Source organism: Bos javanicus, chromosome 20 (assembly GCF_032452875.1).
Source record: "Bos javanicus breed banteng chromosome 20, ARS-OSU_banteng_1.0, whole genome shotgun sequence".
Taxonomy (NCBI): Eukaryota; Metazoa; Chordata; class Mammalia; order Artiodactyla; family Bovidae; genus Bos; species Bos javanicus.
In genome coordinates, this window is record NC_083887.1 from 39942738 (window position 1) to 39962481 (window position 19744).

General features: G+C 42.4%; 1 protein-coding gene across 1 annotated transcript in view; it reads left to right on the plus strand.

The window, feature by feature from the left end:
• ADAMTS12 (ADAM metallopeptidase with thrombospondin type 1 motif 12) overlaps window positions 1-19744 on the plus strand; it is a 391363-nt gene that overhangs the window by 183627 nt on the left and 187992 nt on the right. Inside the window, exons 4-5 of the mRNA XM_061393780.1 lie at window positions 16975-17171; window positions 18182-18265. Coding sequence (XP_061249764.1) covers window positions 16975-17171; window positions 18182-18265 — 281 coding nt within the window. The remainder of the gene's footprint in view (window positions 1-16974; window positions 17172-18181; window positions 18266-19744) is intronic.

The window sequence follows — 19744 nt, forward strand, 5'->3', positions numbered from 1 at the left end:
TCTTATGTCACTTGCTCCACATTCAGTGTCCCAGTTGATCTTTCTGATACTTTCTCATTTCTGTTACAAGAATTCACACCTATCTTTCCTTTGTCTGGAATATTCTCCCTCTATGTCTGCACATGGGCTTCTTATCCTCTAAGTTTCAGCTGAAGTGCCACACCCTTGAAGTGTTTTTTCCTGATCATGGGTGCATGCGTGCTAAGTTGCTTCAGTCATGTCTGACTCTTTGCAACCCTATGAACTGCAGCCCACCAGGCTCCTCTGTGCATGGGATTCTCCAAGCAACAATACTGGAGTGGGCTGCTATGCCCTTGTCCAGGGGATCTTCCCAACCCAGGGATCAAACCCACCCTCTCTGCCAGCATTGGCAGGCAGCTTCTTTACCACTAGCGCCACCTGGGAAGTCCTTTTCCTGATATCCCTATCTAAAATACACTCTTCCCCTCAGTTCAGTTCAGTCACTCAATCGTGTCCGATTCTGTGACCCCATGGACTACAGCACACCAGGCTTCCCTGTCCATCACCAACTCCCAGAGCCTACTCAAACTCATGTTCATCATGTTGGTGATGCCATCCAACCATCTCATCCTCTGTCATCCCCTTCTACTACTGCCTTCAATCTTTCCCAGCATCAGGGTTTTTTCCAATGACTTGGTTCTTTGCATCAGGTGGCCAAAGTATTGGAGTTTCAGCTTCAGCATCAGTCCTTCCAAAGAATATTCAGAACTGATTTCCTCTAGGATTGACTTGTTTGATCTTGCAGTTCAAGGGACTCTTAAGAGTCTTCTTCAACACCACACTTCAAAAGCATCAATTCTTCAGTACTCAGCTTTCTTTGTAGTCCAACTCTCACATCCGTACATGACTACTGGAAAAGCCATAGCCTTGACTAGACAGACCTTTGTTGGTAAAGTAATGTCTCTGCTTTTTAATATGCTGTCTAGGTTGGTCACAGCTTTTCTTCCAAGGAGCAAGCGTCTTTTAATTTCATGGCTACATTCACCATCTGCAGTGACTTTGGAGCCCAAGAAAATAAAGTCTGTCACTGTTTCCACTATTTCCCCATCTATTTGCCATGAAGTGATGGGACCAGATGCCATGATATTAGTTTTCTGAATGTTGAGTTTTAAGCCAACTTTTTCTCTCTCCTCTTTCACTTTCATCAAGAGGCTTTTTAGTTCCTCTTCGCTTTCTGCCATAAGGGTGGTGTCATCTGCATATCTGAAGTTATTGATATTTCTCCCTGCAATCTTGATTCTGGCTTGTGCTTCATCCAGCCCAGCATTTTGCATGATGTACTCTGCATATAAGTTAAATAAGCAGGGTGACAATATACAGCTTTGATGTATTCCTTTTCCTATTTGGAACCAGTCTTTTGTTCCATGTCCAGTTCTAACTGTTGCTTCTTGACCTGCATACAGATTTCTCAGGACACAGGTCAGGTGGTCTGGTATTCCCATCTCTTTCAGAATTTTCTATATATTCCAGTAGTCTTCTTGCCATATCTTTGCTTGTGCATATGGCAACCTCTGATCTGTTTGATTGTCTCATTTATAGTGACTTTTCATCTTCAGATTCTAAACTCCACAAGGCCAGAGACCCTGTCAGTATTGACCTAATCTTTACTTCTCTTTTAAAAATTATTTCAAGATGTATGAATGTATGGACTTAATCATAAAATGTGAAACTATAACACTTTTAAGAAAAAAATAGGAGAAAACCTTTGGGATTCAGGACTAAGAGAGAATTCAACAAGAGAAAGATGAGCATAAGGACTTCTTTGATGATTGAGAAGGCATGTGCAGACCCTCATAGACTCCTGATCACCACTGAGGCCATGAATACTGTAGCAAAAGAAAGAATATCCTACATTGAAGCTGGACTGATTCTAGAACTAATGCTGGAAGTTGTATTATATAAATTATTGATATCAATGCCTTTATCATTTGGCCAATTCTCTTCCTCTTGTAAAAACAAAAAACCGTCTAAGTGGAGAATGATGCTCTGGTTATGTATCAAGTTAATAATACTCTATGGGATGGCTTATGGGAGACTTAATCTATCTGTTTTTAGCCATCTGTGAATGCCCAGAAAATCCATTTGATCTAGTGCATGTACTACAATATCCTGTAAAGATTGAGGTTGGTGGTTGTCACTGTCCTTTAAATTGGCATTAGCAAGAAAGTTGAAAAAGGAAAATGACAGGAATGTTTTGGTTTTGTGGCTGTGGGGGATTGTCCATCTTCCTTTCAAATGGCTTAAGGCCATTTAAGACTATGGGGAAGGTACTGTGCTGATGGTTATGTGGTTTATATCTCCACATTTTATCTCCACAAGTTAGGTCTCCAGTTGGCAGTGGAACTCAGACAATAGTCCCAGTTGCCAGTTCTGATTGTGGTTATTTGGAAGGTCAAGGCTATGGGTTATCTTTTGCCTTTATGGCCATCTTTTTAATTTTTTTATAATTTTCTTCTACATTTTTGAGCATATAAAATCTGAGGAGAGCTTCTCAGTAATTCTAGACCTCCAGATTTGGATAACCTCTTACTGATCCAAACTTGTTCTCAGGGGCTATGCTGGGTCAAGGTGAGGATGGGTGAGTGGTTTGTTAATGCCACTTCAAGGCAAACTCAAAGAAGTAAACACCATCTGTAAGGCAGATGATACCACTCTAATGGCAGAAAGCAAAGAGGAATTAAAAAGCCTCTTGATGAGTGAAAAATCTAGCTTAAAACTCAACATTCAAAAAACTAAAATCATGGCATCCAGTCCCATCACTTCATGGCAAATAGATGCAGGGGGGGAAAGTGACAGATTTTATTTTCTGGGGTTCGAAAATCACTGCAGACAGTGACTGCAGCCATGAAATTAAATGACATTTGCTCTTTGGAAGAAAACTATGACAAACCTAGAGAACATATTAAAAAGCAGAGATATCGCTTTGGAAACAAAGATCCAAATAGTCAAAGCTATGGTTTTTCCAATGGTCATTTATGGATGTGACAGTTGGACGGTAAAAGAAGGCTGAGTGTGAAAGAATTCATGATTTTGGACTGTGGTGCTGGAGAAGACTCTTGAGAGTCCCTTGGACTGCACGGAGATCAAACCAGTCAATCCTAAAGGAAATCAACCCTGAATATTCATTAGAAGGACTGATGCTGAGGCTAAAGCTCCAATACTTTGGCCACCTGATGCAAAGAGATGACTCATTGGAAAAGACCCCGATGCTGGGAAAGATTGAAGGCAAAGGGCAAAGGGGGCAACAGAGGATGAGATGGTTGAATGGTGTCATTGACTCAAAAGATGTGAGTTTGAGCCAACTCCAGGAGATAGTGAAGGACAGGGAAGCCTGGCATGCTGTGGTCCGTGGGTTCATGAAGAGCCACACATGACTTAGCAATGAACAACATCAGCAATGTACTGTTGTAGCATATGTCGGAACACCCTTCCTTTTAAAGGCTGAATACTATTTCATTGTATGTATTTACTGTTGTGTTGTGTTGGTCACTCAGTCGTGCCCGACTCCCTGCAACCCCATGGACTGCAAACACCAGGCTCCTCTGTCCATGCAGTTCTCCAGGCAAGAGTACTGGAGTGGGTTGCCATTTCCTTCTTCTTGTATTTACTATGTTTTGTTTGACAATGTAGGAAGTTACTTTTTAAAATAAATCTCAGTGTTGGAAATTTACCCATCTCTCTCTTGCTTCTGCCAAAAAGAGCTTGGGAAAACAGTGAGTAAAAATTATTTGCTTCTAAGTTCTGCTTCCTTGTCACTTTGCTCTAGTGGGTGAGTAACTGACATATTCTACAAAGTGAGGGCAGAGATGGGATTAGAGTCATGGCTTTCCCCAGCCAGTGGAATTAAATACGACTTAACTGAAAATGAGAGGAACTAGAGTTTTGACCTGTAATGAACATCATGTCTTTCATTGCAAATAGGAATGAAGAAAACAAAATAATACTTATTGTGACTCTGGGACACACCAGGCATTATGCTTGAGGTTCATCCCACGTTCTAATTTATTCCTTCCTAGAGCAAGTCTGTAAGTCAGACTTTAGACAAAACAGCAATAATGAAAAGGCCTTGGACTAATACACAAGTTCCTTGAATTCTAAACAAGTGCTATGCAATAAAAAAACATACTGTGAGTCACAGATGCAAATAACATATGTAATTTTCAATTTCCTAGCAGCCAAGGTAAAAAAAAAAAAAAAGAGAGAGAGAAATAATGAAAAGAAACAAGTGAAATTCATTTTAATCACTTACTTAGCCTGAGATATCTAGAATTTTATTATTTCAATATGTAATCAATGTAAATTGTTAATGTGATAATTTACATTCTTTTTTTGGTTGCCAACTCTTTGGAACCCAGGGTGTATTTTACATTTATAGCACATTTCAATTTTGACTTGTCATGTTTTAAGCACTCTATCACCACATGTGGCTGGTGCCTGGGAATTGTCCTGTGCTCCTCTGGGCCACGGTGTTCTTTCCACTTCACACCAGTGAGTGTGTGTTCAGTCTCTCCCTTTATACTTCATGTATCTCTAGTTCCTTAGTGGACATACTAGCTCATAACTTCCAAGCTCTCTACCAGTCACTTAAATGGCTGGCTTATTACTTAGAGGGAATATTTCCTTTTATTCCCCTTAATTTTGCATTTTCCCCAGGTCTATTTTTCTACCTTTGGAGAACCAGGAAATGAATGAATAGACAAATTGGGTAGATTTATACTTCTCAGTAATTACATAGGTGATTATTATGTGATTGCTGTTGCTAGGGGAGCGTTTTAGATGGTTGGGGAGAATAGCCTTTGGTTTCTTGGTTAAAAGGACAGACATTAACAAGAGAATTAGAGAGGAAAGTCAGAAAAACGTTGCTATTAAATTATAAAATTGTGGTGCAGAATATAAAAGGGAAAGTCTTCACCATATTTTTGAAGTTTATCTTTCTAACTATAAAAGCAATATAGAAAATACAATAGAGTGAATAAAACAAAAAATTACCCATAAGCTCACTTTCTCTAATGAGCTTCTGAGAAATTTCAAAACTAGAGGGCATTTCAAAACTAAACTCCTATTTTATGAGTTTCCTTGTCCTTTAGAGTGAGGAAGACACCTCACTTCAGAATAGTGTTTCCTTTGGGAAACAGAACTTGCCCAGTTTGGACACGTGTGCGTGTTTGTTGTTAGTACTGCTTTGGGGTTGAGAGCTGGAGGTGGGTAAATGTGCTGACAGAAGCATAGAGGTTGAGAAGAAGGAGCAAATGACTGTTAAGGTGATGGCTCGTTTGATGTTGAATGGCATGTCTCCTGAATGAATGAAGGGGTCCCAAGGAAAGTAAAAGGAGGTTGAGTGCAGTATTTATGGGATATGGGTCTTCTATTGGAACCAGCCCCTGACCATCAGCTGGTGGCCTTGAGTATCCTGGGCTGTAGCCCTGGCACTGCATGGGTAGATTCTGGTTCTCTCTGTGAGTGACTTTCTCTTGGTCCAGGACACTCCCGCTGCAGGTTTCCAGATCATTTGTCCTCTTTGGGCCATTGATACCTTCAGCATTTGAAATACACATGACCTTGAACAACACAGGAGTTGAAAGTACAGACCCCTGTGCAGCTGAAAATCCACGTACTGCTATCTCTGCCTCCCAAAAAAGGAGCTGTTCGACGGCTCACCCATGGGTAGGAAGCTGAAACCATTTGGATAGAATCAGGACACAAAACCTAGTTTTGTTGATTCCACACATTGTGATCTCTAACTGAAAGCAAACTCCCCCCACCGACCCCCACTTAGTTAATTTAAAGAACCGTTCTTGGCTTCCCTTTACTCAGATGGTAAAGGATCTACCTGCAATGAGGGAAACGTGGACTAGATTGCTGGGTTGGGAAGATCCCCTGGAGGAGGGAATGGCAACCCACTCCAGTATTCTTGCCTGGAGAATCCGCATGGACAGAGGAGCCTGGAAGGCTACAGTCCATGAGGTTGTGAAGAGTTGGACACAACTGAGTGACTAAGCACAGGACAAAATGAAAATATAGGTACTATGTTTGAAAAAAATCCATGTGTAAGTGGATTGGTGCAGTTCAAACCTGTGTTGTTCAGGAATCAACTGTATTCAAGTGATAATTCCTCCCCAAAATGAGGAGGAGAGACAACATGAAGGGGGACTCGTGATACTGACATGGTCCTTGCCTGGTACTGACATGGGCAGGGAGGGCTTGCCTGATAATGCCATGGTCCTTCTCCAGTGTCTGCCCCTTAACAGAACCCATCCTGTGTAGGCAGGCCAGGGTGACTTTGAAGCCCATCATCAGACCTGTGAAGGATGTATCCTGTCACCCTGGATGTATCCTTTGTCTTCAGACAGCTATTTAAGACCAGTTCAGCACTTACAAATTCATGAATCTCGTGGAGCCCAAACGAACCCTTTGGGTGGTATGTGTACTTACAGCTTCTCTAAAGTAGTACTCATCTTTGTCACTGTACCAAAATCAGGCCAAAAGGGACTCACATTTGATGAATGAATAGTAAAATTCAGATTAGATTTACTATAATGTGAATGCCATTACTTCCTGTTTTCTTTACCTCTCTATGCACAACCCTTCTCCCACAAATCATTATTAAGTGAATGGATCCACATACTCATTCAGTAAATATTTATTGCCTATTAAAGGATGCCCTCTGTGACTTCCCTGGTGGCTCAGACAGTAAAGCATCTACCTACAATGCAGGAGACCCGGGTTCAATCCCTGGGTTAGGAAGATCCTCTGGAGAAGGAAATGGCAACCCACTCCAGTACTCTTGCCTGGAAAATCCCATGGATGGAGGAGCACGGCAGGCTACAGTCCATGGGGTCGCAAAGAGTCAGACATGATGAGCGACTTCACTTAAAGGATGCCAGGCTCTAGGCTGAGTCTTGAGTTACATGGATGACTGAGACACTGGTTCAGTTCTTCCTTGTATAGAAAGGCTTCCTTCTCAGGATGTTGCTCTCCAAAATGGCAGGCTCATCCACACAGAACAAAAATTAAATGAAACAGAGAACTTGGAAATAAGGGAATTAACAATAACAAGTCCATTTACTTGCTCATTTGATAATAGATAAGTGCCCTTGATTCCCAACATAAATAATATTCTGACCTTTATTAGAAAAAAGCAAATTGCAGAGTCCCTCTTTTTGTCGCTAGTCACAAGAGCAAATTGATCCATGATTGCAACTGATACAAAATCCCCTAGGATTATAATTTATATCTCCTGAGTTCTTGCCCTGAATTCCTTTCTCAGATCTGTGATATCCCAGAGAGCTAAGGAAAACACACACACAACAGTGTATTCACTGCCTTTAGGGTATTTAGAAAGCAAATTCTTATAACACAGTTGGAAACTCTATACTCTGTAATGTTTCCTTATTAAAGAAACACTTTTATAAAGTAAATGTACTAGTGAGGCTGAGTTTTACCATGAAAAATGACACAAAGATATTGGAGACTAGAAGCCCCTAGTCTCTACTTTCAGTATGGAAAACCTAAAAGCTCTGGATAAAGAGGTTTGAAAGAGAGTCCTTTTCTTTAAATACAGATAGTGGAGTAGACATGAACGTGAAGAAAGAGGAAAAGACAGAGGGAGGGAAAAAGGAAGGAAGGGAGGGAAAAAGGAAGGAAAGAAGGAAAGGAAATAAAAGAAAAGAGGGGAAAATGAGAATACAGATACCAGAGGTTAGCCAAATGCAGAATACAGTGGCTTCCTGGAGCTCTGAGCTCTGGAGTTTGAGCGTCCACAGGTCAGGTCCTGAGGATGAGTTTCTGAGCTCACAGAAGGTGGTGAAGTATGGAGAGACTCACACATAAAGCCCCAGCTTTGAAAACGTGTCATTCTCAGTGAATGGGTGTGCTAGGAACCAAACCAACCAAACTATTAAAGAAAATACCTGCAGAGGAAAACTGTAAAGAAATGTCCCAATTTGGGCCCAGGGCTGGGTAGAGGAAGGCCATGTACTCTGCCAGGAGAATAACAGAACATTTTGAAGCCTGTACAAATCTAAGTTGTTATAGTAAAATTTTTATGCAAGACGTTATATTGATGTAAAATTAAGCATTAGCAAGGGGAAAAGAATTGCAAATACATCCATACGTATGTATATTGTACACACATGCTTATGTAAATATGACCAGATATAAATATAATAAAAATGATCTCATCAGGCTGGAATTGTTCTGTTGTTGTCTCTCAAAAGTGAGGCAGATGGTTTCTCAGGGTCTCTGTAATCTCTTTCTCTGATTAGTGCACTCACAGATTTCTTTACTCATGACTTATAGCCTGACTGTTGCTTTCTTGCCAAGTTAACATTTTTTATCCAGGGACTCTGGGGGTGCAGGAAGAGCTTAGACCTATTTAAGCCCTGGAGTCAAGTTGGTGAAATATCAAGCAGTTATGTGTGATCTGAGAGGTAGCTGCAGCAAAAGTAGCTGACTGTTATGTTTCTTATTAATAGACACAGTGAGCCTCTGATGCCACTGGGTAGAGTGTTAATAAATGAACAATATGCTAGGCATCACCCAGAATTTTCTTGCTGCATTTAAAAATGCATGTGAATTGAAGTTTCCAAACTACCTTGGTACTTTCAGATCTCTTAGGAAAACCATACACATAACTCATGGAATTGTTTTCTCCAGAACAAGAATGCACCTGTAACCTTCATGAATATAGTGTTTCTAGAAGCTATTGTGTGGGTCAGTCTTATTCCTGCTAGTGACAGAGTGGAGGTACTAAAAGAGAACCCACTAGTTATTTACATTTAATCAACTTGCTGAGCTGAGGGTTTAATCAAGTGTTACCATTTGGAGAAGAAAGCAGCTCCCTTCCTGAGTTGTAAATGAGGAGAGATGCTTACAAACATGGAGGGGGTGATTAATCATCATATCATTCAGGATATGTTTATGTGTGGCAGAAAACCCCATGTAAGTTTTATTTATTTAAAATATTATTGTTATTGAGTGCAAAGAACTATGTTTTTAGATGCTGGAGATAAAGGAGCAAACAAAATAGTCCTTTTTTATTCTAGATGAAAACTAGACCTTTATTTATCATTCACATGAGTGAAATCTGGAGATAAAATGTCCGAGGCTGGTATAGTGCTCCACAATCATCAGAGACTCAGACTTCTATCATCTGTCTTCCATCTTGTTCCATCTTCTTGGATATGTGGCTTCTGCTTCCTTGTCCAGACTATCCCAATGCAGACTAGGAAGGAGGAAGAAGAGAAGTATCCATGCCTTCCCTTTAAATTCTGCAAGTTTCATGTAGCACTGCCTCGTATCCCATAGATCAGAATTTAACTGCAAGGGAGGCTGGGACATTTAGTTTTTCTTCTAGGAGGCCAGCTTCCCAGCAAAAATTCAAGGAGGAAGAACAAATATTGGGGCAACTGGTAGTCTGACACAGTCAGCATAAAGGCAAGCAGAAATTGCCTTAGACATGACATGGTATTTGACATGGTAGTTTTAAGGACCTGATACAAATAACAGAGAAGGGACAAATGGAGAAGGGAAACTATGAGGATAATCACCTTAGGTTGCCCACCACCTTAAAGTGGCCTGGATCTGTTTGGAGAGCACCAATTCATTTTTCTGTCTGTGTCAGTGCTTGGCTGTAAGTCTGTGTGAGCATTGACAAAAGCCTGTTAAATAGTTTGTACCATATTTATTGAGCATGTAATATGTTTAGAGAGCTCAGTAATCTTTAAAAAGTACAGCCAGAAAGGGAGGTAGATGTGGAGTTTCAGAGTGGCCCTTTCCTTAGAAGGTCCTGCTGAAGCTCAGCACCAGCCCTGGGTAAATGGTAAGATGGTCCCATGCTGGTCCGTCACCCATATCCCCACAGATGGAAGATAGCTCCATTCTCCAAGAGACTCATCTCCAGTCTCTTCCACTGCCTCAGTGGCTCTACTTATGTAATAGGTCTTTCCGGTCCATCAATATGTAAACCTTCATTAAAACCTCAAAGAAAGCATAAGCTACTTAAAGCAACCTGGATTTCTGTTCTCTCTGTAGCTTCTGGGCAAGACTTTTTTCCCCCCTTTATTTTCATGCAGATAATTTTAGAATAACAGATTCTTATAATCTAAAGAGCCATTTAATCTAACTTCCTTCCTGAACTTGTCTTCCTTAAAGCTGTATTTCCCAAGTAATGTGCCATGGAAGTCTCAGTTTTAAGAGGAGTTCTGTAAACAGTCCCAAGATCAAGAATCCCTGGGAAACAGTGCCAAATTTCCCATCTGGAGATTCCCGATATAGTTAGTTTTTATAGGCTGGTAGAATTGCATGCTGCTGCTGCTGCTAAGTCGCTTCAGTTGTGTCTGACTCTGCGACCCCAGAGACGGCAGCCCACCAGGCTCCCCCATCCCTGGGATTCTCCAGGCAATAACACTGGAGTGGGTTGCCATTTCCTCCTCCAATGCATGAAAGTGAAAAGTGAAAGTGAAGTCGCTCAGTTGTGTCCAACTCTTAGCAACACCATGGACTGTAGCCCACCAGGCTCCTCCGTCCATGGGATTTTCCAGGCAAGAGTACTGGAGTGGGGTGTCATTGCCTAAAAATGTAAATGTGTGAGAATAAACTCTTTATTGATACCTGCAGAAAAGGAGAGCTCACCACTGAGGATCTAGAGCCTAACAGAAGCCTTTCATGGTGCTTTGGGTCCCTGGTGGCTCAGATGGTAAAGAATCCACCTATAGTGTAGAAGACCTGGGTTGGATTCCTGGGTTGTGAAGATCTCCTGGAGGAGGGCATAGCTACCCACTCCAGTATTCTTGTCTAGGGAATTCCAGGGACAGAGGACCCTGGCAGGCTGTAGTCCATGGGATTGTAAAAAGTCAAACACCACTGAGCAACTAACATTTTCATTTGGGTGTGTGTGAAGGTCCCTGACTTATTCACCTATCCCTTAGTCACGAAGCTGAGGAAAATGTATCACCAGAATTATACCAATGTTGAAGTGTGCTGGAACTCATTATCCACTTGGTTGATTATTCAGTTTTTCTTAGTCTTCCTTCTGTGCCCAGCTGCCTCTTCTGCATCTGGTCTTCGTGGTGAGAAGTGCCTCAGTACATTTTTATTAGAAGATAAGGAAGGGAAAGATTAGATTTCGAATTAGGGGATTAGATTTCGAATCAGGGGAATTCCTCATCATTCCAAATGTTAGTGATGAATGAAAGTGGTAATTTACAATACAATACTAATGGATTAAAATGATTATAAATTCTCATTCTGATTGACTCTCCAGAGAGATCTCAAAGCCTCCCTTTTACTTAGACTTGATTTGGTTTCTATGTTGTTATTTAAGGGAGTTTCACATTTCCAAAGTTGTCCATGATTTCCTTCCTCTCTTTTGCTGTTCTGAGTGAAGTTAGGACTTCATCAGGCGAGACCAGTCAGCCCTTGGAGAGTATGTTTCATCTTATTTATTCAGGTGCTCATATTTATGTCCACACTCCTAAACCTGGGGGGTTCTTGCTTTTGACATCTACTAGTTACTAACACGGAGAAGGCAATGGCACCCCACTCCAGTACTCTTGCCTGGAAAATCCCATGGACAGAGGAGCCTGGTGGGCTGCAGTCCATGGGGTCACTAGGAGTCGGACACGACTGAGCGACTTCACTTTCACTTTTCCCTTTCATGCATTGGAGAAGGAAATGGCAACCCACTCCAGTGTTCTTGCCTGGAGAATCCCAGGGATGGGGGAGCCTGGTGGGCTGCTGTCTATGGGGTCGCACAGAGTTGGACACGACTGAAGTGACTTAGCAGCAGCAGCAGCAGTTACTAACACTTAGATTCATGTAGCTGCACTAGTTGATCTTTAAAGACAGCTGTTTCCACTTTAGTAGTGGCCAGTTTTGAGAAATGGATAGTCTGTTACATAAGTGTAAAAATATTTTTAGTTCTCAGTAAAAGAGGTAAACTTTTTTTTTTTTTAATGAAAATGAATTTCCTAGCTGAGACATTTCAAATCTATCCAAAGCCAGCCTGAAGGACACATAATGATGGCGGCTCAGCCATCATTGCTAAAGGACATGGCCCCAGCATTGACATTCAGGTCTGTTGGGAAAGGCCGCAGTGTCCTGCTAAAAAGGGGATCTGGTTGCAGGTGTGTGATGGCAGCCAACTGTTGACAGCTGTGCATGGGTAATGGGAAGGTGTGCTGGTTCAACTTAGCACCAGAGCTGAAAGGTTACCGAGAGATGGTGTCGTCTGGTGGCCTAAACCTGTGCCACGTGGAACCCCTCTCAGGGTCATCTCAGGGTCATCTGCCACCGGATCGCAGTCACGGTCTTTTCCATGCTCTTTGCATAATCTTTGTTTGAAGAAAGTGTTCCGTAGCTAAAATAAAAATTTAAAGTAGGAGTTCAGTTCAGTTTCCTGTGCATGAGGGTGGAGTCAGGGATGGTGAGAACATTTGTCCAAGGTTCTGGGACTTGCAAGTGGCTCAGTGCAGAAGTGGCCCAAGCCAGACCCACAGGGAGTGGGTGGTGGTCAGCGGTGGTCTCAGGGACTTCCCTGGCTGTCCAGTGGTTAAGACTTTGCCTTCCAATGCAGGCAGGGTTGATTCAATCTCTGGTCAGGGAGCTAAAATCCCACATTCCTTGGGACCAAAACATAAAAAAAACAGAAGCAATATTGTGACAAATTCAATAAAGACTTTAAAAGTGGTCTGCATCAAAAAATCTTAAAAATAGTGGGCCTGGACAAGCTGTCTAGGTTCTGTTAGACTTAAGGCATTCTTTTTCCTTTTTCCAGGCAAGTCTTGCCTGGGAATTTCATTCCCACCTCCACACCACAATTTAAATGGGATTCAGACTGACTTGTCTAAAATGCTCTTATGCTGCTTAATGGCTATGAGGTTTTGGACAAATTTGAATAAATATAACCTCTCTGAGTCTCATTTTTCTCACTTAAAAATGATAAGAATAAGACTTACCTCAAATATTTGTTGAGAATTAAATACAGTTGACCTTCCATAACTGCAGGTTCAACCAACCAGAGATTAGCCAACCTTGGCTAGAAGATACTGCCCCCTCCGAAAAAAAAAAGCCTAGAAGATTCCAAAAAGAAAAATTTGAATTTATTGCTCATCTGCAACTGTTTGTGTAGCATGTATATTGTATTTATAACTATCTACATAGCATTTACTTTATATGAAGTATCACAAGTAATCTAGAGATAATTTAAAGTATACAGAAGGTTGTGCCTAGGTTATATACAAACATGATGCCCCCTTATATATAAATTACTTGAATAATCATGGATATTGGCAGCTGCCAGGGTCCTGGAACCAATTCCCTATGGATATTAAAGGATGACTGCAGTAAATATCAGATCTAAAAAAAATTCATCACAGGCCAGGCTCTCCATCAGAGGTGGCTGTTGGTGTTTGTGTTCTTGCCAAGTTGTGTCCCAAGAATTCACTCATGCTGGTGGCAAGAAGGTAGGAACAAGGGTGCTAGGTCTCACTTATCTGGAAACTACAGAGTATGGCCTGGAGAAGACTAACTTGAGAGGATCTTCTTGGCGGAAATTGGTTCTCATACCTAGCAGTAGTTCCAGTTAAAGGCCAATATCCAATCAGCGGTAAACCATTCTAAGCTAAACATCCTTCTAAAACTCCTTCTCCATGGGAACTCTGAGAAAAGGCAGCTGAAAAGAATCCAGATGAGGGAAAAGTTGAGTCATGGTAGGAGACAAATCCTAGAACAATTCCCTAAGCAGAAGAGGTAGCCTCTGGAAACTACTGGCATGCTAAACAGGCACTCTCTAGTACACAGGAAAATATAATTTCCAGAGTCTTCTGCTCTGTGTTCACTTTCCCTGCTTCCTGATGATACTCGAGCCTCCTCCAGGCAACTTCCTCAAGGCTTGGTCTGTTCCTGTCTGCAGGTAACCCTGAGTCTAAGACAGAGGTGGCAGATAATGGCCCTGCTACCTGTTGTTGTTCAGATGCCATGTCATGTCTGACTCTTCCTGACCCCATGGACTGCAGCACACCAGGCTTCCCTGTCCCTTACCATCTCCTGGAGTTTGCCCAGGTTCATGTTCATTGAATCAGTGATGCTGATTCAATCATCAGCTAGAATTGGTGACCTGACCATCTCATCTTCTGCCACCCACTTCTCTTTCTGTCCTCAATCTTTCCCAGCCTCAGGGTCTTTCCCAATGAGTCAGCTCTTGGCATCAGGTGGTCAAAGTATTGGAGCTTCAGCTTCAGCATCAGTCCTTCCAATGAGTATTAAAGGTTGATTTCCTTTCAGATTGACTGGTTTGATCTCCTTTCTGTCCAACAGACTCTCAAGAGTCTTCTCCAGCATCACAGTTGGAAAGCATCAGTTCTTTGGTGCTCAGCTTTCTTTATGGTCCAGCTCTCACATCCATATGTGGCTACTGGAAAGGCCATAGCCTTGACTATACGCACCTTTCTTGGCAAAGAATGTCTTTGCTTTTAATACACTGTCTAGGTTTGTCTACTACCTGAGAGAGTGCTAAATGTGAGAGAGCTTTGTGAAGAGCTGCTAAAAGCATTTGGGTAAAGGAAAAAAAAACTCAGTTATTTGCATTGCCCTAGTATCTCCAGGGCCTCCATTCTGCTGGTGCACAGGGCATCCTGGACATCTCAGTGGACGTTGCCCAGGTCCTTGCTCTTCCTCTGCTGCTGGTTACAGAAAGTCAGTCCTCTGTTAAGACTGGATGTCATCCTTACTTATACTGCCCCCTTGGCTAGATTTCTCCCCATAAACACTTCGTGCATTGGCAGGCAGATTCTTTACCACTAGCACCACCTGGAAAGCCCAAGTTTATTAAGCCCAAGAATAAAATCTGAATTTATTTAGACCTATGAAGAACTGTGGTGTTAGAGAAGACTTGAGAGTCCCTTCGACTGCAAAGAGATCCAACCAGTCCATCCTAAAGGAAATCAACCCTGAATATTCATTGGAAGGACTGATGCTGAAGCTGAAACTCCAATACTTTGGCCACCTGATGTGAAGAACTGACTCATTGGTAAAGATCCTGATGCTGGGAAAGATTGAAAGCAGGAGGAGAAGGAGACAACAGCGGATGAGATGGTTGGATGGCATCACCGACTCGATGGACATGAGTTTGAGTAAGCTCCAGGAGTTGGTGATGGACAGGGAAGCCTGGTGTGCTGTAGTCCATGGGGTCGCAAAGAGTCGGACGTGACTGAGCGACTGAACTGATGATCGTGTCTCATCTCTTTTGTAAATATTAGTCAGTGCAGTGTGTCCTAACTTCACATAGGAAGCAAAATGAGGAACCAGAATGGGTTACAGAGCAAATGAGCGTAATCATCTCTACAACCCAGAAAGCACTGTGGGCAGAGGGCAGGACGTGGTTTTGATTGTCCCAATTCCGAGTCAGAGGCAGGGCCTCAGGAAGGGGTGGTGTTATAGATACCTTCAAAGAATAGGACCGACTAATAAACGGAAATTACAAGGGGGACATTCTAGCGCAGTGCAGGAGAAGACTGGGAGTTGACGTGTGCCCCCAGCACCAGAAGTCTTCAAGCCGAGGCTGGGTGGCCATCACCAGGGGTGAGGAAGGGGTGGAGAGGTTTCCTGTTCTGCTTGCGTGTTCTTCCAGCCAGTGCTCCAGGGTCCTGAGGAGAGCAGGGAGCAGGTGTGTCACTGTCTTCCAGACAGAAATCTTCAAAGATTGGGGCTCTGCTTGTCCATTAGCCCAGGCTTCTTGCCTTATTTATTCTTTTGGTAAATTCATCTTTTGTCTACTCCCTAACTCCTTTTGGCTTCCCTGCTGGCTCAGCTGGTAAAGAATCCGCCTGCAATTCAGAAGACCCGGGTTTGATCCTTGGGTTGGGAAGATCCCCTGGAGAAGGGAACAGCTATCCACTCCAGTATTCTGGCCTGGGGACTGTATAGTCCATGGGGTCACAAAGAGTTGGACACGACTGAGTGACTTTCACTCATTCACTCACTCACTAAGCCATTCTGAGCCCATTGAAACCTTTCAGACTTGACCACCACTTGGCAGAAAGCTTCTCAATGTGTGAAGTAGCACTTCATTTTTGTTTTGGTTTTAAACAGACCTCTTTCAAGTTTCAGGGCAGTGCTTCTCAAACTTCTGGGAGTTTGAAGATGTTTTCAGTTTTCTTCCTGATTCTGTAACCTCTCCTGGGTTTTGCCTTCCAAACTATGATCCTCATATATTAAATCTTTTCTGAAACCTACGAGTCACCTTGAGAGTTTTATTGTCCTTTGCTAGATCTTCTCCAGCTCATTTTATACCTTCTTGGAATAGAATGTCCTGAACCGCATGCAGCTTCTCCAGCTTACATTTCTGCAGTTTTATGCATGTTTACTCTGTGGGAGCCAGTGTGGTGTATATGAAAATGCATGATTTTAGGGCAGAAAAAATTCTGGTTCTTCCACTGATACTATGGGTTGTGCAACTTTGGGGAAGTTACTTGACCAGCTGCTTTGAGCATCAGTTTCCACATTTGCAAGATGGAGATAGCAGTATGCATGTCAGATGTTCAAGAGGATAAATGACTTGGCATTTTAAAGCCCAGTACCCTGCCTTGCATTCAGTAAGCTCTGAATAATTTAGAGGAGGAGGAGGAGGAGAAGGGAAAGAAAAAGTTCTCATTCTTGTTTGTAATATCTTTTTCATAATAAGGGACATATTTGATAAAATAGGTAACATTTATTTCAGAGCTGTACTTTGAACCTCCCTGTCATATTCCAATTTCACTTATCTTTGTCATATTAATTATTTTCCATTTCAGTGAAAGAATGGTATTCTTCCATTTCAATCATGTAGATAAGAATGTTGTATTTGACCATTATTAAACACAACTTAAACTTACAGCCTTGTATCTTTATGAACGTAAGTGAGTAGTATGTGAGAGACATAGAGAATGAACCCATTATCTTCTGGTTAATGTTTAGACAGTCCTGGCACCTCCCAGAAACAAGAGCTACTGCGAGAGAAGTGGGAGAGGAGCCACTTGCGAGGCAGAAGCCTCTCTCGGCGTTCCATCAGCAAGGAGAGGTGGGTGGAGACGCTGGTGGTGGCCGACACGAAGATGATTGAGTACCACGGGAGGGAGAACGTGGAATCCTATATCCTCACCATCATGAACATGGTATGTCAGACCTCGTGGGGGCATGGGCAGCAGGTGAATAGATATCACTAGAAATGCTCCACCCCCCAAATAAGAAATAAGAGACCTTTTTGTGGTCCTTTTATGTTCTTTAATTTTTTAATTTGTTTGGCTGCACAGCTTGTGGGATCTTAGTTCCCCAGCCAGGGACTGAACCCGGGCCCTTGGCAGTGAAAGGGCAGAGTTCTAACCACTGGACTGCCACAGAATTCCCTGGTCCTACATCTATAATATATAATATTTTTTATATATAGTATTTGTATTTATATTTATAAATATTTTCCATACCTAGTTGAACTTTTCTGATGGCTCAGTGGGTAAAGAATACACCTGCAATGCAGGGGATCCTAGGGACGTGGATTCAATCCCTGTGTTGGGGAGATCCCCTGGAGAAGGAAGTGACAACCCACTCCAGTATTCTTACCTGTGAAAACCTATGAAAATCCCATGGACAGAGGAGCCTGGTGTGCCACAGTTCATGGGGTCGCATAGAGTTGACATGATTGAGCAACTAAACACACGCATGCCTAGTTAATTAAGGATGGAACTTCAAAGTAAATTGCTGTTCTTCTTAAAAACATGTATCCTAGGAAAACCTGTAATTTATCATGTACGTTTTCTAGTACTTATTTATCAAATGACTGAATCATTTTAGTATGATTTTTTCTCACTGATTTATATAGAAAATTATATAAGAATTTCCACAAATGAGGAAACTGAGGCAAAGAACTGGAACATTATTTCTTCAAGATAGTTGGAGCTAGAATTGGAATAAAGTTAATGACCCCTAATTTCAAGTGTCCCTTTTGCATTGTAATGTTTTCTGCCTTCCCAGTTGGTCATGTCTCACTCATCTTTGAACTCCACCAAAAATTTCAGACTATAAGATAAGGAATTATTGCAAATGCATTACAGTGCTGTTTTTCTCCTCCTCCAGTATTTATCTGTTCTCTATTCACCTGAGACTAATGATTTTCCCTTTCTGACTCTAGGTCACCGGGTTGTTCCATAACCCAAGCATTGGCAATGCAATTCACATCGTCGTGGTTCGGCTCATTCTACTTGAAGAAGAAGAGGTAAGGCATAGCTTCCCCAACACTCTTCCAACCTAGATCCTCACACTCCTTGGTATGCTAAGTCACTTCAGCCATGTCCAGCTCTTTGTGACCCTATGAACTGTAGCCTACCAGGCTCCTCTGTTCATGGGATTCTCCAGGCAAGAATGCTGAAGTGGGTTGCCATTTCCTCCTTCGAGGGATCTTTCTAGCCCAGGAATCGAACCTGCGTCTCTTTCATCTCTTGCATTAGCAGGTGGGTTCTTTACCACTGGTACCACCTGGGATGCCCTTCACACTCCTTACCTCCTATCTTCAGAAGAGCTGTTGATGGACAAGAAAGAGGGTACCAGAAAGATGTCTGGAAGTCCATCTGTGTTATTTTCTTGGGAATTCAGGGATGTCAAGTGGGAGATGGAGAACATTTCCAAGATATACATACTTGGAATCTGATAGTCTTTGTATCTAGTAACTCACAAATCAGCTTGATAGCAGTGCCTAAGAATATTCCAAAGTGGATTAAATCATGTTCTGACTGAGGGATTTCAAACAGTTCAAAGAGATGTGGAGATATTGAACCTTTTTAGTGCTTATTTCCCTCTTGCATAGTAACGCATGTCTCTGTTCTGGGCCCACTCGTCTCTCTGCACTTTTACTCGGGGATTCCATCTGGCCTCAGAGACTTAAAGAGCATGGCCATGCTGAGACTCAACTGATACCTCCAGCCTAGACCTGCTACTTGAGCTCCAGACTCATATCCAGTTGCTTATTCAGCATCTCAACCTGGATGTGTTCTAATCTACTTGAACTTGGAAATTTAATAAAGTTTGAAATGTAATTCTCGGTTACTCTCTGCTCAAAGCATTTCACTTCTGCCTTCTGCCTTTCTCCAGCCCTCCCCTTCCCCATCTCAGTAAGCAGTGCTACTTTGCACTGTTCAGAAGTCTGGGAATCATCCTTGATCCACCTTCCTTTCTTGTCTTGCACATTTTGCAGCAAAGCCCACAGTGCTCCTGCCTTCAAAATGCATCTCCGAACCACCCACTCTTAGTCATCTCCACAGTCATTGTGTTTGTTTTGGCTTTATCATTGCTTGCCTTTATCATCTCTACCACAGTGGAATCCTTCAAGTTCTCCCTGTTGTAACTCCTCCCCGCCCACCACCACCGTAATCCAATCTTGATATAGCAGTTTAGAGTGGAAATTTTAAATACCAATTGAGGTGCTCCACTGCACCAAACATTTAACGGATTTTTGGGCTTCCCTGATAGTTCAGTTGGTAAAGAATCTGCTTGCAATGTAGGAAACCCCAGTTCGATTCCTGGGTCAGGAAGATCCCCTGGAGAAGGAAGAGGCTACCCACTCCAGTATTCTTGGGCTTCCCTTGTGGCTCAGCTGATAAAGAATCCACCTGCAACGTGGGAGACCTGGGTTTGATCCCTGGGTTGGGAAGATCCCCTGTAGAAGGAAAAGGCACCCACTCCAGTATTCTGGCCTGAA